The sequence below is a fragment of the Mustela putorius genome, unplaced genomic scaffold (genome assembly GCF_011764305.1).
Source record: "Mustela putorius furo isolate JIRA1106 unplaced genomic scaffold, ASM1176430v1.1 tig00003870_pilon_pilon_pilon, whole genome shotgun sequence".
In the NCBI taxonomy this organism is placed as follows: Eukaryota; Metazoa; Chordata; class Mammalia; order Carnivora; family Mustelidae; genus Mustela; species Mustela putorius.
In genome coordinates, this window is record NW_025422022.1 from 991,348 (window position 1) to 1,006,060 (window position 14,713).

General features: G+C 47.8%; 1 protein-coding gene across 2 annotated transcripts in view; it reads right to left on the reverse strand.

Moving 5' to 3' along the window:
* The window catches only part of SLC22A23 (solute carrier family 22 member 23), a 171,812-nt gene that overhangs the window by 117,328 nt on the left and 39,771 nt on the right, over window positions 1-14,713 (reverse strand). For both annotated transcript variants that reach the window (XM_045067025.1, XM_045067026.1), the window contains one exon: window positions 10,187-10,341. In XM_045067025.1, coding sequence (XP_044922960.1) covers window positions 10,187-10,341 — 155 coding nt within the window. The remainder of the gene's footprint in view (window positions 1-10,186; window positions 10,342-14,713) is intronic.

The following is a 14,713-nucleotide window of genomic DNA, read 5'->3' on the forward strand; positions in this document are numbered from 1 at the left end:
AATCACACAGATGTCAGCGAAGCGTAGTCAGAAATTCCAAGTCACACCAGAACTAGCCCAAGTTCTCTCTTTCTTAAGTAAAAGTGCTGAGAGAGTGAGGGGGCCTGCGCTGGGGTAAAAGGAAAGAGCTCTAACTCCTCCCCCGGCCTCACCCTGACCAAGGCTTGGAGAGAGTTCCGAGCCCCTTCCCAGAACTGGCACAGAGCAAAATCAAGCCCTGATGCTTTCAAAAGGCACAGGTTGGAAGGGACACAAGCACCTTTCGGCTCTCAAAGAAGAACAGGCAGAACAGACTCTGCCTGGACAAAAAGACACAAAGTACACTTCTCGAGGAGAATCGTCAAAGGCCCCATGGAAGGAGGAAGAGACAGAAAACAGCAGAACAGCAGCCCTCAGTCAGGGACCCATCATTTTCCCAGCACTGTGTTCCATGCGGGAGCTCAGAGGGAGCCCCACACAGGGGCGCCAGAGAAGGGTGCCCAGAGAGGCCCTGTGGTCTTCTTCTGGGGCATCCGGCCCGGCTGTAATTCTGCCCTGACTCTTCAGACTCCCCCAGACTGGTTTCTATTGGGGCAGAGAGCACAGCTTTAAAGATGTCTAGAGGCCCCGGGAGTCCAACGTCACAGAGCATCACCATGTCCAGAGTCTCAGCCTGCAGGGGCTCCAAACACGGAGCTTGCAGGGTTCCAGGGAGAAGAGCTGAACAGGTCCCCACAATCCGGGAGTGAGCCTAACTCAGCTCAGCCCAGCCTCAGATGGCCTGGTCCCTAAAGGCCTGGATGCTGGGTTCAGGGCTCGTTCCTGTGGAAGGAACACTTCTCCAGAGGGGGCAGTGGAACCAACAAAGAAAACCAGGTGCTATCCATCATCTCGCCCCCAATACTGTCCAGTCTTACGTGTTCTTGGACCAGCAACCGGAAGGCGGCAGCTGGACAGCTTTTCCTCCTGAGGAGTCATTTGGAAAGAATAACCAAAAACCTTGTGCCATTTCACAGCAAAGCTCCTCATCTTACCCTGATCCACAACTCTCCTGGGGGCAGATGTTTTCACACAAATCATGTCAAACATGGGAACGGCCATGTCCCGATAGGGAAGAAGGTAAATATACTTTCAAAGGGCACAGGTTAGAAGGGACACAAGCTCCTTTCAGCTTCCAAACACAGGAGGAGGGCCATGCAGGGGACAGCGATCTGTCCCTCCCTGGCAGGCCTCTGGAACCTCACTTGAGCCCTAAAGTGTATCTGCTTTGGGGCGTGGAGATGTCATGGCAGAACACGGAGAACAACAGGACCACAACAGGCCAATAGCTGCACTAAGGGACAGTGAACAAGTTTCCTGAGCTAACAAAACTACAGAGAAAATGTATATAGGCACTTTTAGGGAAGGGAAAGGGAGAGGCTTCTGGAATATGTGTGAGATAAATCTTGAAAATGGCTACCACTACTCTACTCTAGAGTCTTTTCTCAACAAGTAGTCGGGCACTGGATACTCAGGTGCCCACATCCTTCTCACAAAAGAGACAAGGTCCCTACGTACAATTCATCCAGGAGAATTTTTCCTTTAGTTTATTACCCTCTTCCAACGCTTCCCAAAGCAGTTAGGGTTTTTAAAATGCAGGCTATGGAGCTCTGAATGGATGTTACAGGAGAAGCACTTTGTTAAGCCAGCCACTGGAGAAATGCTCATGAAGCAGATTCTTGGCCCCTCCGACCTCCAAGTTATCCTCCTATGGGACCCTAAACTGGGAGCCAGCTCCAGACCGAAGTTCCCCTTTAGGTAAGTTTTCCAAGCTTGCTGTGAGCTCAGAGAGGCCCTCACCTGAGAAGGCCCTCCTGGAAGAGAAAAGCGTTGACTGTCCCAACACAGGATGTCTGCTTTCGGCAGAACGGCGGCTGCCACATGGCAAGGTACAGGCACCCAAGGAGCGTGCCCCCCATTTCTCTGGGCTGAAGTCTGCAGATGGTGGTCACAGGCATTCCCCTCTGCACCAGCCTTCAGAGGTGAGAAAATGGATTGAGTTGTTAAGTCCCCCTGGCACAAGACCCCAGTGGGGGAGTGGTGAGGCACAGCTTGCAACCCACATTGGGATGCCCTCCCAGGGGCTTCTCCACTGCTGATATGTGCTTGCACACGCGTGTGTGTACGTGTGCATGGGAAGGAGGGTGGGTGCGTTCTTCAGACGCTGCCTTCAGTGTGAGCAACACAGCATCATGGGGAGAACAAAACTGCATCTCTAATTCACGGCAGCTCTGAATGCCTAGTTACCGAGCTGGGAAAATGAACCGTTTCAGGTGACTTCAAGGAAAAACAGTCATTACAGATCTGTCTTCCAATTCCATTTTTTCTACCCAGTTTTAATGAACATTCACCACTGTTAAAAAGGGATTTTCTTGTGCAGCAATGTGGATGTGCTTATTAAGCCACTGAACTGTACACTTAACAGTGAAATGGTAAATTTTATGCTTATGTTACATTTAACTACGATTAAAAAAAAGTTATTTTCTTTCTCAAATACTTGACATCAGGATAAGACAATACTCCTGCAGGGAAAACACAAAGTAAAACCTATGCTTGAAATTGTGTCAATTACATTAATCACTAAATTGAACGACAGTTGCTTTTGCTCTAGTCGCCTCTGCCCTACTGGGCAATCATTGCTTTCATCCGATAGACATTTCTCAATCCTGGTCTTGCATCATCTGACACCCTGCTCGGCCCCTTCCCTAGCTCCCTGGGCATCAGCCTATTCGGACTTTCCACTCGCTTCTCAGGCTATCCCCTCCCATCTCCCCCAACTGGTTCTTCTACCTCGGCCCATTTATTGCCCATGTTACACAATCTCTGGGTGATCTCAGTTATGCCACAGCCCTTAACTGCAGAAGAGATGCTGAGGACATGTAGACCTTGCTTCTGAACTTCTGAAGAGTCACTCATTCACTTGCAGAATCAAGTGCCTTGGCAACCCCGAAGGCACCACCAAGTCATCAGATCTGAACTGAATGTGTCATCTTCCCCTGCCAAACCCGCCAGAGGAAGGGAGTGGCCAGGAGCTTCAAAATCTACAGGACCTGGAATCAGGATGCCTGGGCTGCACCCTAGCCCTACCAGTGGGAGGGAAATCCATCCACCTGTCCAAGTTGGTCATCTGTCCCCTGCCCATCCTTCACCCCTTTCTTCAGTCGGCTAGACTGTGGACTGCATCTCCTTATTTCTCCCTCCTTATGTCCACAGCCTTCCTCAGAATCTTCTCCTTCCTCACCTGGATCCTGCAATAGCCTCCCAGCTTCGAGCTTGGCCTTCTTCCTTGGTCTGCTCTCCTCTGCTGCAGCCCGAGTGATCCCCCAGAGCACATAAAGCTTTGCCTTTCTTGCTGGAGACCCTTCGTGAGCGTGGCGCTGTCCTGGGGTCATGGAGAAGAGGACCTTTGTGCACGGTCCCAGCCTCCTTCCCAACCACAGGACCCAGGGCGTACTAGACTCTCTGGCTTCGGAGCACCCAGTGTAAGCAGCAAACACCCACTCCCCTTGACCCCACCAAACCCATATCCACAGGTCACTTTCTGACATTCTCACTTCAACCAGGGCCTGTCCCTGCATCGTTACCCACTAACCTCTGAGTGTCCCGGAGCACAGGCAGGTGTGTCTGCCTCTGTGTGCCCAGCACCTGACAGTGTCTCCATAAGGCTCGCAGTGTGCCCCTGTAAGTACTCACCTATTTGCCAAGTGAATGAGTGAAGGAGAAAGTAGTCCTGTGTTTCCAAGAAGGTCACCCAAGCCCAAAACATAAACCATCCAAAGCAGAGTGTTCCTGGCATGACACGGTCATACCATCCAAGGGCCACACCCACTTGCCAGGCTTCATGCCCCCCCACCCAACCCCACTGAAGCACAGCTTAGAATTCAAGAGAAGGTATAGTAGAGACCAGTGGTTTTCCATTTGGTTTGGTGGTTACTGCCGTACCGTTAGAGCAGTAGTAAATGTTGTCATAGAGGAGCCACAGGGGGTTGTTGGTGGTGTTGTTTCCCATCCATGTTCCCCACAAACGGGTCCAGGAAGGGATCGCATGGCTCCCCAGGATGTAGCGGGAAAGTCTGTGCCCTGACTTGAGAGCCAGGGAAGATAGAAGCCTACAGATAAAGCAGCTTGTCACTGATGCAGACCCGGTCCACGGCAGAGTGCACACCATCGCTCGGACCTCCCGAGTTCCAGACCTTTCTACTCCCCGTTAGTGTGGAGAACTGATTTGCTTCAATGGAAGCACCATGAAAATTCCAATATGGGGAAAACCCAGTCCTGAAGGAATCACACACAGCTTTTATAGCATGTTCCACTGCATGGCAAAGGCATCCAAATATTCTAATTTCAAAATGCCAGGTATCAAAATTTCTGTTTTTCCCTCTGATTTGAAGACAAGACTATCCTGCAAATTTAAAACATCCCAAGAAATAGGTGCTCTGAAGCCTAACTATCTTTAGGCAATATACACATGCTGTCTCGCCTAAACTTCTGGACAGAGGCACACTGGGTTTTGTGGGTCTCAATGGCAGTTCTGAGTATGAGCCCCGTGTTCCACCTTCACCCTCAAGGGAGGCGATAACTCCTTACATGCTCTTCAGACATACATTGTATTTCTTTTTCCCCCAGAGGAAAGTCTCAATATAAACTCAAGTTTGGGCTAACACATAAGTAGGGGTAGAGAAATTCATTCATGTTTTACTTGAAGTTTGAGAAAAATTAGTTGTCAGTGGCATTTTCTGGCTCTCTGCTGGACGACTCACCCCTGGAGGGTCAGGCCAACGAGAAGCACGGCTCTGAGTGGCCACCACGCCATCTGGTCTCCCAGGGACCGGAGCTCACTTACCAGGAGCTTCAACTGACTCAATCCTCTGTGGCTATCCCAGTATGGTTCCCCTGAGGTGGGACAGGGGGAAGACAGAGAGGTGGAGGACAAATTCTTCATTACTTTTTTTTTTTTCCTTCCGTATATATTAATTCCTTTGCTTTTCAGTCTGCCTGCAGGGTGAGAAAAGCTTCCAGTGAAGAGAGTCTGGTGCAGAAACCTCAGCCTGTTTTGATTTCTTAGCTACTCCAATCCGAACCTGGTAGAAAACTAAAATTCTTCTGAGGCTTAAAAAAAAAAAAAAGCATTTGTCAAAGGCTTTTGGTAAACCGTGACTCATTTCCTTGGTGGAAAAAAGCCGTGTCAGTAGAGCCGGTCCCACCAGAAGAACGGGGTGCGGGCTCTCTGTCCTGCTGCTCTGGGGAGGGCCCAGGAATCTGAAGCCGGGGAGAGGTGAGAGAGGAGAGATAAGGCGATGGTGACCAAGCACGCATTCCCATGAAACTGTCCCTTCACCCAAATGCAGCACAAATATGTGCTCCCCAGTGAAGTGAGCCACAGGCCACTGGAAAGTCACTTGTACCTGACAGTGGGAATCACCGTTTTTGCATCCCACAGTTCAGCAACTCACTCTTGGAAGAGTTCTGGCTCCATCCATTTTTTTTTTCCTCTCAAATGTACAGCATGACTTTGATGCTTAACAAGCCAGCTGACTGAAATCTGTTTTGGGGAGTAATAGTTCAGAAAGACATCAAATTACAGAAATCTGTGGAGTGAGGAAGAGTCGCCCTACACCAGCACATGAGGAATTACTCAACAACTTCAGTGAGAGGCTAGACTCATCAGTGCCATGCGAGATGGAGAACACCACCCTGCCCAGAGCAAACTCAGGACTTTTCCAAGTCTAGTTACCAATTAGACTTGGCTTCTCATTTTGCAAAAGACTCAGGAACTTAGTCGCCTGTGACATTTCTGGTCACTGCTCGATGATGTGTAAAATTCATCCAGTAATTTAGGCCAACTGGGTTGAAGGAGGGTTATTATAATGAGAACGTGAAGCTTGGAGAGCAGTTTTCAAGGAAATTGTGCACTGTTGTCAGATCCAAAAACAGAACAAAGAAGTGATGCTCATTCACCCAAAGTAACTAAGATATGGTCTCCGCCAGCAGAAAGGAGTGCTCATTATTTCAGACTGGGGATTTTGGTGGGGGAAGGTTGTCAGTGATGGGAAGGGGGAAGGCAGAGATCAAATGAAGAGAGAAACTAGAAAAACGATTTACATTAAAAAAAGATAATGTCTCTCTCATAGGACTTATTACATCTAACATCAAATTAACTTAAAAAGCAATAATCTCTCATGGGCTTCTTTTGAAGAAAGATATATCTGAAACAATACTGTGTTTCCCCATCTATGATGTTATGAGTCCTCATTTGAGAAAGAATTCATACCACAACACATCATGTCAGCCTGTACGGAGAAGCAACTATTTCTTTAGTTTTTGATAAGGCTTCATTTTCATAATCAAATAAGGAAACGTGATCCACTGATTGTTTTCTCGGTCTGTGGATCCCTGCCTTTTGCCCAGCAGAGTCAATGTTTTCTCCCCCACCTTTGTGTGTGTGTGTGTGTGTGTGTTTGTTTCCTGGTCTGGAGGCAAAGAGATACAATGAAGCCACTGACTTAGCCAAAGTGTATTTAGTTATTTCACTGTCTCTCAGTGGCCTCCCAGACAGATACAAAGCCATCCACCTTTGCTGGTTCTCTCTGGTTCCTGCCAGGGTGCACTCTCCAGCGTGCACCCTGCTTCCGTGTGAAGACTCCTGGGGCAGATACCAATAATCTCTATTTTATGTCCTAATTACCCAACCACGTCTCCCTTTGATGACTTGAAGTTTAATGGACAGTGTATTTCACTGAAATGCACCTTAGAAAAATTCCAAGGCAGGGGAAAAAACCTCTGGCAGCCCTGTATGTAGAGCTGAAAACTTTCACAAGTCAGCAGCATTTCACAAAACCAAGAGTCCACCCGCACGGCAGGCTACACAAGAAATAAAATCTGCAGAAATCATTACTTCTCTTGCTTCCATTGCCAAGCACCTGCGGGACTAAAAAAGAATGATCCCCAGATCTCTTCTGAGAAAGTACAAGCCTTTCCAGCGGATGCATTAAGTGAGATTTTAAAAAGAAAAAAAAAAAAAAAAAAAAAAAGACCGTATGGCTGAAGGGGGAGAAAACGTCGGGATCATTAAAAATGCATTTTCCAAATAATCAATGTCCCCAATTTAAAACTTTTCTTTAGAGTCAATAAATACTTCGACCCTGTGACGAGGGTTATCAATACTTTCCTTTAAGCAAAACAAGTTCCTAAGTATGTACTACCCGTGTATAAAACCCTAGCAAGTGCACTAATTTGGAAATTCAGGCACAGCTTCCCTCCTGACCGGGAAGCCTGCCTCTTAACTTCTCATCACCAGTCTCTGTCTTTGCCTAAAATTGCCAGAGATGGGCTATCCCAGCCCAGCACATCTCCTACCCTACCCCAATCCTGGCTGCCCCTCACAAGTTCATTTCTATAGCTCCTCTGCCATCACCAACCTCCCCCCAATTTATTGTTTCAATATTCCCTCAGTGAACTCTAAGTGCTCACTGACATCTTTTGCTTTATTCTAACTTTGTTCCTTTAGATACTGTATTAACTCAGACAGTGGGTGGCAGGTTGATACTTGGAAATTTTCACTGCCATGATATTTGTCAGGATGTTTGACTTGTAATCCCAATTTAAGAAAACATAATTATTTATTTATGCCCTGCTTCATTTCAGAAGGAAAAAAAAATGTAAGGCTCCTGGCACAAATACACACAGTGCAGTAGCACTTGCATCATGGAAATAGGAAAATGGGACAAAGGAGAAATGAAGGGAGGAAAGTTCGGATGAAATTAGGAGAGAGGCCAGAATTTAAAGCCCAGCTTGCCAGCTCATCATATACACGGCTGGATTCGATTCTAAGTTTCTGAGCTCCTTAGAAGCCAGTGGAAGGACAGAGACTCACTTGTATCAGTGCTGAAACATTATGGTTCGCTGGTCAAACCTGGCCCACCTTCTGTTTCAGTTAAGTCAAGTTTTATTGGAACACAGCCACCCCTATTCATTTACATATCATTTATGGTCACTTTCCCCCCTATGGTGGCAGAGTCAAGCAGCTGCTGCAGAGACCTGCAAAACCTAAACTGCTTACTCTCTGGCCCTTTACAGAAATAAGTTTACAGATGACCAGGTTATGGGACTCTGTGCATACAAGATCAAAGCAAAGCAGTTTCCTGGGAGAAGGACACTCTTCCACAGAGAATGTTCTAGCCTAAAGCGCTCACTATGCAATCTCGTGAAAACGCATCCTCAGCTTCTTTTCTCACCGTACCACAGCGATGGGTTTCACAGGGCTGAGGGCATGATGTCACAATGGCTGTCAGTGAAACAGTTCTACGTGAGGCAGCAACAATGCAGGTCAGGAGAAATTCTCTCCAGCTCTGGCTTAAATCAGGAAGAGGGTGGGGATGGGGGCCAGCCTCGCGCAGCCCTCCCCACCCTCCTTCCTTATCACCGGCAGACATGGCCGAGGCCTCTGGGTGCCCTTCCCCAGGGAGTCCTGAAGTGTCCTCCAAAGTGTTCTCTGTGTTTTCTGGAAGCCTCAGCCAACCACTAGAGGTTGACATGCGAGACAGAACTGGCTTCAAGCAGCTTTCCATCAACACTCTGCCTCTACGTCTGAGATGCACTGGGCTGGTGACACAGAGGAAATGCTCCCTGCCCCATGCCTGAGCGGAGTTCTTCTATTCTGTCCACGCGCAGAGCCATCTCCATTAATGGCATACATGAGGATGTGCCGGCTTGACATTGTCCTGTGGGAACCAGGAGTCCCTCTCAAGGATGCTGCCTGAGGAGAAAACCCATCACGCCTGCACATGTGTGGGGCAGGCGAGGGTCTGAGAATACAGGCAGGGCTCTCCTCCAGAAAAGAGCACAGAACCTCCTCCTCCTTCACACACATGGACCGTGTGCATGGACCATGGGTGGCGGAAGGTGAGGCCAAACATGGGCACTGGCATTTTGTCTGGGAACATTCAAGCCTGATGTCCATGTGGTTGGTTCAAAGAAACAAAACCTCCAACCAGCCAACACCCAGACCCACTGACCGTGAACACATACATTCCTAAAGAACACCTCCCTGCTGGAAACAAGGATTCCAAAATAAATACAAATGAACTGGAAACGGTGATTTCCAAGAAAGGACAATTCAGTTTGGTGTTGGAAGAGGAGGACGGAACCGCCAACTGTAGATTGGGAAGAACACATCTGTCACCTTTCTCTATGCTTATTCCTCCTTTGTGACTGATAAAACGATGTTACAAATTTATTCTACTTCTATTCTCTACAACCAGGAACAAACATTCAGGTTACCTGAAAAGTATTACTGAGTCTATAATATGCAAATCTAGGAGAATCAGAACTACTGGACATTGTCTACATGGGACTCCTACCCATGTTGTCAGAGGCAAGAAGCAGACAAAATATATTAAAAATCACTTTACGTTATTCCTAACATCTTCCCACAAGGTAACTGAAAAGTATAAAGCCAGAAAATAAGTAAAACATCAAACCCACAACCTTCCTCCTCCCTATGAGTTTGTGACTGTTTTAGTAAACACCAGCTACAAAGAAATGAGATATAACCATGCCTGACAAAGGAATTAATATAGCCAACAAATGTGTTAGATCAGTGGAGGACATTTTTCTTCACCCCAAATACTAACAAATTGCTGAGATTTGCCCGTCCAGTACCAATGATGAGGGCTCAAGTCCAGACCATATAAGGCTACAGGTGGACACAGGAGACTGTGGGAACGTTGGGCTCTATATAAACTTAGAGAAAAAAATGAGAACAACTCTTAAAGCACCCAAGAGAATGCTGAGCCCAGACCCAACAGTAGCGGTACTTGGTATGTTCTGGAACCAAGTGCAGAATGTCCGATTAGACACTGGATTTGGAAGTGCACAGAATGTGAACCCAGAAAATTCTGGAGGGAAGCAAAAGCCCCTCCATATCAGCTAAGGGCGGTCCCCCACTTCTCCAAGCAATTATGTGAACCCTCCATGTCCTGCAGTGAGCCCTGAGCCCGAGCTGAAAACCAGGACAGAGTGTTGGGTGACACTGCCTGAGAAAACTTTTTAGGAACTGCTGAGACCACTGAAGTTTGTGCTTCCAAAAGACTGCCATCCCAAACCACCAGCACGCAGAGCAATACTGCCAACGAATTTCTTCAAGACAGTCGTGAAGGCTCCTACTTACGTAATGCATACAAGGTAAGAATTATTCCAGCCAAGCAGAATCCTTCAAAGAACCTGAGTGTGCTGAACATTGTCACATTCACGGACAGTGCCACGGTTAGTCCAAAGATCAGAATGAAGATGATGGAGAACAGCAGCACAGGCCGCCGGCCGACCCTGCATATGGAGAGGGGAAAAAATGAGGAAGCATCGTTAGACAGGGCTGCAATGCTCGGCGCGGACCCCCAGGACCCAGCCAGCGATCAACAGATGCGGAATGAGTCCTGGATTAAAAGGCTCTGTGGCATCCAGACCCAATCTGGTGGATCTAGAGTGGAGAGGCCCTCTGGGTCAATTCAGCCCCAAACCTTGCTTTGAACAAAAGGGGGCAGAGGTCCAAACAGCCACCAAATGGAACTGAGACAGGGACCCGATTCCTCTTTGTAAGTCTCTTTCTGAGGGCAAAGAGGGATGATCCAAGGCAAGTGTAACAAAATCAGCAAAACTCCCTAAACACAAACCTTGACACACCCAGCACAGAACGTCTTGAGAAATCACTGACCTTTGGAATTGGCTGCAGAGTCAACACAAACACTGAGCCAAGTCACTTCGTTTCCTTTCTCTGGGCTGTTAACTAGTCCTACCTGACCTCCCAGGGAGGCTATCAGAGTCCAGGACCCGACAGCTGCTGATCTGTTTCAGCTACAAGATGAGAAATAGTTTTAAAGGGATCACAGACTAAACTAAGAGAGTCTGAACTTTAACTTAGGAGTGTTGACCTGGAAGTGAAGCCCACCAGGCAGCAAGGGGCTTGGAAAGAACCTGGCCAACTATGTTTCGCGAAAGGGCAGCGCTCACGCAAAGTTGGCGGGTTACAGAGCGCGCTGGTGCGAGACCAGCGACCACTAGGGGGCGATGTGCTTCTAGGTGTGGCTGGCAGGGCAGAGGGGGTGGTCCCAGGAATGAGGGGTCACTAGTTGTCATCCATCCTTCCCAAAGTATCTTTCCACCTTTTCCTTCAACACTCTCCACCACACAAATTACTATAATAAATCCAGCTTGAACTGGAAGGATAGCTCACAGAAAAACTGGAGTATCTGCCAAGGGGGAAAAAAATCTACATCCGGCACCTCAAACACCTACAGAGTAGCCATATGGCTTAAACTCACCTACACATCCTTGTGACAGTCTCACGACAAATAAAAACATAAAGGTAGATTCGTGGCCCAGGGCTTGGGGTAAGAATGGGGAATGACTGGAAGTGAACACAAGATTTCCCTTCAAGGTGATGGAAGTGTTTTACATTTAGAGTGTGGTGATGGTTCTATAGCTCTGTCTACATACTAAAATTCCCTGAATTACACCTTAAAATGGGTGAGCTTCATGGTATGTAAGTTATCTCGCAATAAAGCTGTTAAGAAAGAAGCAAATACTTAGTAACGCATGTCCTGTGAAAGAAACAGATGTAATTTGGAGAAAATTTGGGGGCGGGAACTACAGAGCACAATTTCACTCATCATTTCTTAGGCTTCTAACCAATCTTGTCAGTCACACGGGTTTAGTGAGATGAGGCCAGGGCTACGAACTCCACACTGATGTGAGTCAACCCTCTTATCAGAGTTTTTAGGCATTACTTCTCTTGACTGGTGCCGGGATCCTTAAGCCCTTGTCACAGAAGACTCTATAGGTTGTTTTATGCAAACCCAATTCACTTAAAGAAATAAATTTGGAATCTGACTTAGCTGGTCTCTTAAAAACGAAGCTGAGATCTAACTTCTCCATTGTTATTTTCCCTTCCTTGTCTGTAAAATGAGGATCACTGTCTGACGTCACAGCGTTACTGAGATCGTTAAGAGAGGTGATGGATATAGGTGCAATGCATTCCACAGAGCAAATAGTTAAAGGTTTAGCTCATATGATTCCTCCCTACACGTCTATAGTCTGGATGCCCCCCAAACATGGTTTTCCCTTTTCCGATACTTTAGAAAAGATCATTGTGGTTTTGTTTTTGTTTTGTTTGTTTTTTAACTTGTAGAAACTGCTCTAAATCTCTCCCTCCCAAGTGGTTCCTAACATCAGTAAATAATACAAATTGTTTTTAGGAACTAGGGGGCAAACGTCAGGTGTGGAGATGTGCAGGTGATGTAGTGGGCACTCAGCAAACGTTATGGTCATTGGAGTTTTAGCGTGAACGGGCTTCCTTCAGAGCGGCGTCCCCTCAGAGACGACAGACAAAACCACACTCCAAAATCCATGAACACAGAGGTGGGAGTTAAAGTGGGCCGGGTAGTGGCTCTCATGGCTGTCCACGTCCTACTACTCAGAGCCTGTGCATATGTCACCCTGCATGGGAGGGTGACAGCTGCAAAAGAGGTTAAAGACCCTGAGCCCAGGTGACGATTCTGGTGGATCCAATCTAAGTACGTGGAAGTCGTCTTCTGGCCGTAGGGAACAGAGAGGTGGCCACGAGAGCAGCGGCTGTCATGGCAGGCTCTGCGGCTAGCTAGGAAAGAGGCCACGAGCCAAGGAGTGTGGGCAGTTGCTGGAAGCTGGAAAAAGTGAGGAAGAGGATCCCTTCCTGGAGCCTCCAGAAATACAACTCTGCTGGCTCCTTGATTTTAGCCTTATGTGAACTACAGAACCGGAAGTGAATAAATGCAGGCCACCATGTGTGTGCGAACTCATCACAGTAGCCATAGGGAAATAACAGAGGGTCTCGACAGGAAGGAGATACCCCACGTAAAAAGAGTGATCTGAGGAGATTTCAGTAAAGGGATTACTCGCAAAAGGCTGGGCAAGCTGTGAGAGCAACCTTGGGGCTGGCAACGGAAACGGGAACGATGGTCTTGGAACTCAGAAAGAGAGGCGTGGCATGTGGAGGGGCCCTGAGCGGGAGGCAGCCAGCCCCTGGCAGCCTTGCAAAGACCCAGCTGGAGACAAAAACGGCCTCCCCACTCTCATCTCTCTCTCTCAGACCTCCAGCTGGTGTTCGCTGCCCTTGGCCAGCCTCAGCCAGGAGCTAGAGGGCAAGGGGTCCCCTCTGGCACAGCCTCGAAAGGCCAGGGCCCGGGGCCAGCTGGACAGGATGCAGAGGGCTCCTGGAGGGAGAGGCATGCAACATCCCCGTAACAGAACCAATACTGGAGGGAAGGGGGCTCACTCAGCAGGGGCATGGGCAGGGCTGCTCCCTCCCAAACATCTAAGCTAACACGCTATAGGGCAGCATAGGACGTAGATCCCCAAGCAAGACGTGGGTGAGACACTGTAACTTTTTAAAGAAAAAAGTGTCCGGGGGCTCCTGGCTGGTTCAGCCTGTAGGGCATGTGACTGTCGATCTCAGGGTCATGAGTTCAAGCCCCATTGGGTGTGGAGATTATATAAAAAAGTGTCTTACTGGAGTTTCACTATGTGCTGACTTCAGTCTTAGAAACTTAACCTCTGACCTCATCAACTTCCCCATGCCGCCATGACACGGGTGCTGACAGCTGTGAGGTCTGGAGTTCCCTCTAAATGTGCTTATTTCCCTTTCGGCACGGCCCCAGCAAGGAGTCAACGGTCAAAAATAAATGAATAAATAAAGGGTGGAAAACACCAAACTTTCAAACTGGAACTAAAGTCCACTCTAGATGTTCCAGCACCGCAGCACAAAGCAGGCGGCCCTGCCTCTCTGGGGACCCCCTGCCCACGCACAGTGGACCATAGAGGCAACAGTGGCTCTGGGGACCTAAAGAGAAGACTGCCAACCCCCTCTCCCTTTTGTCCCTGGGCCCCTTGTGTGATCAGGGGTGCCACACGGCAGCTATGCACAAGAAGTAAGAATTCTCCAGCAAGCCCCTCAGGTCCCTTCCCTCCTTGGGAGCTTTGCTGTCGCTAAAGAAACCTGGCTTAGCTGCCCACCAAAAAAAATTAAATTAAAAAAAAAAAAAAAGAAAAAGAAATCACAAAACCAAATTCTAGTTTAAGCCATTATAGACGGATCCATTCATGGAAGTCCATATTAACTTTCCCGATGGTGTCACTGAATAAGGACACCCAAACCTCGGCCAAGTCTGCATTTTTTAGAAAGAAGTGGCATAGATTACATTAGTATCTCTCCCGAACTTATTTCAGTGCAAAATACTGGGAAACAAAAGTCCTCATGGTTAAAATACTGGAATTAGAGTACGATTCAGATTAGTATAGTTTGCTCTGAAAACCTGTAAGCTCAAGGATTTGGTTAAAAAAAAAAACTACACTCCCCCTACTTCCCCCCACTGCCGATCCTGCCCTCCCCAAAAAAAGAAAAAAAGTCCCTCCAGGGGGCCCTGGTATAGGTTTTCAGAGGTCACTGACAGCTTCTCTGTTGCTGTTCCCAGGGAATGTGTCCTTAAGAAGCATTTACAAATGATGATTAAGCAAATTCTGAACACACAGGAAATCACTTACTTGTAAATGCAAATCAACTCCCAAATAGATGTTTGCTTTTGGAAAGAAACATCTAGAATCTGAGAGTGGTTTCAGAACCTCTGTGGGCCCCACGACCCCCATACAGGCTCTTGCCAGAGTGCCT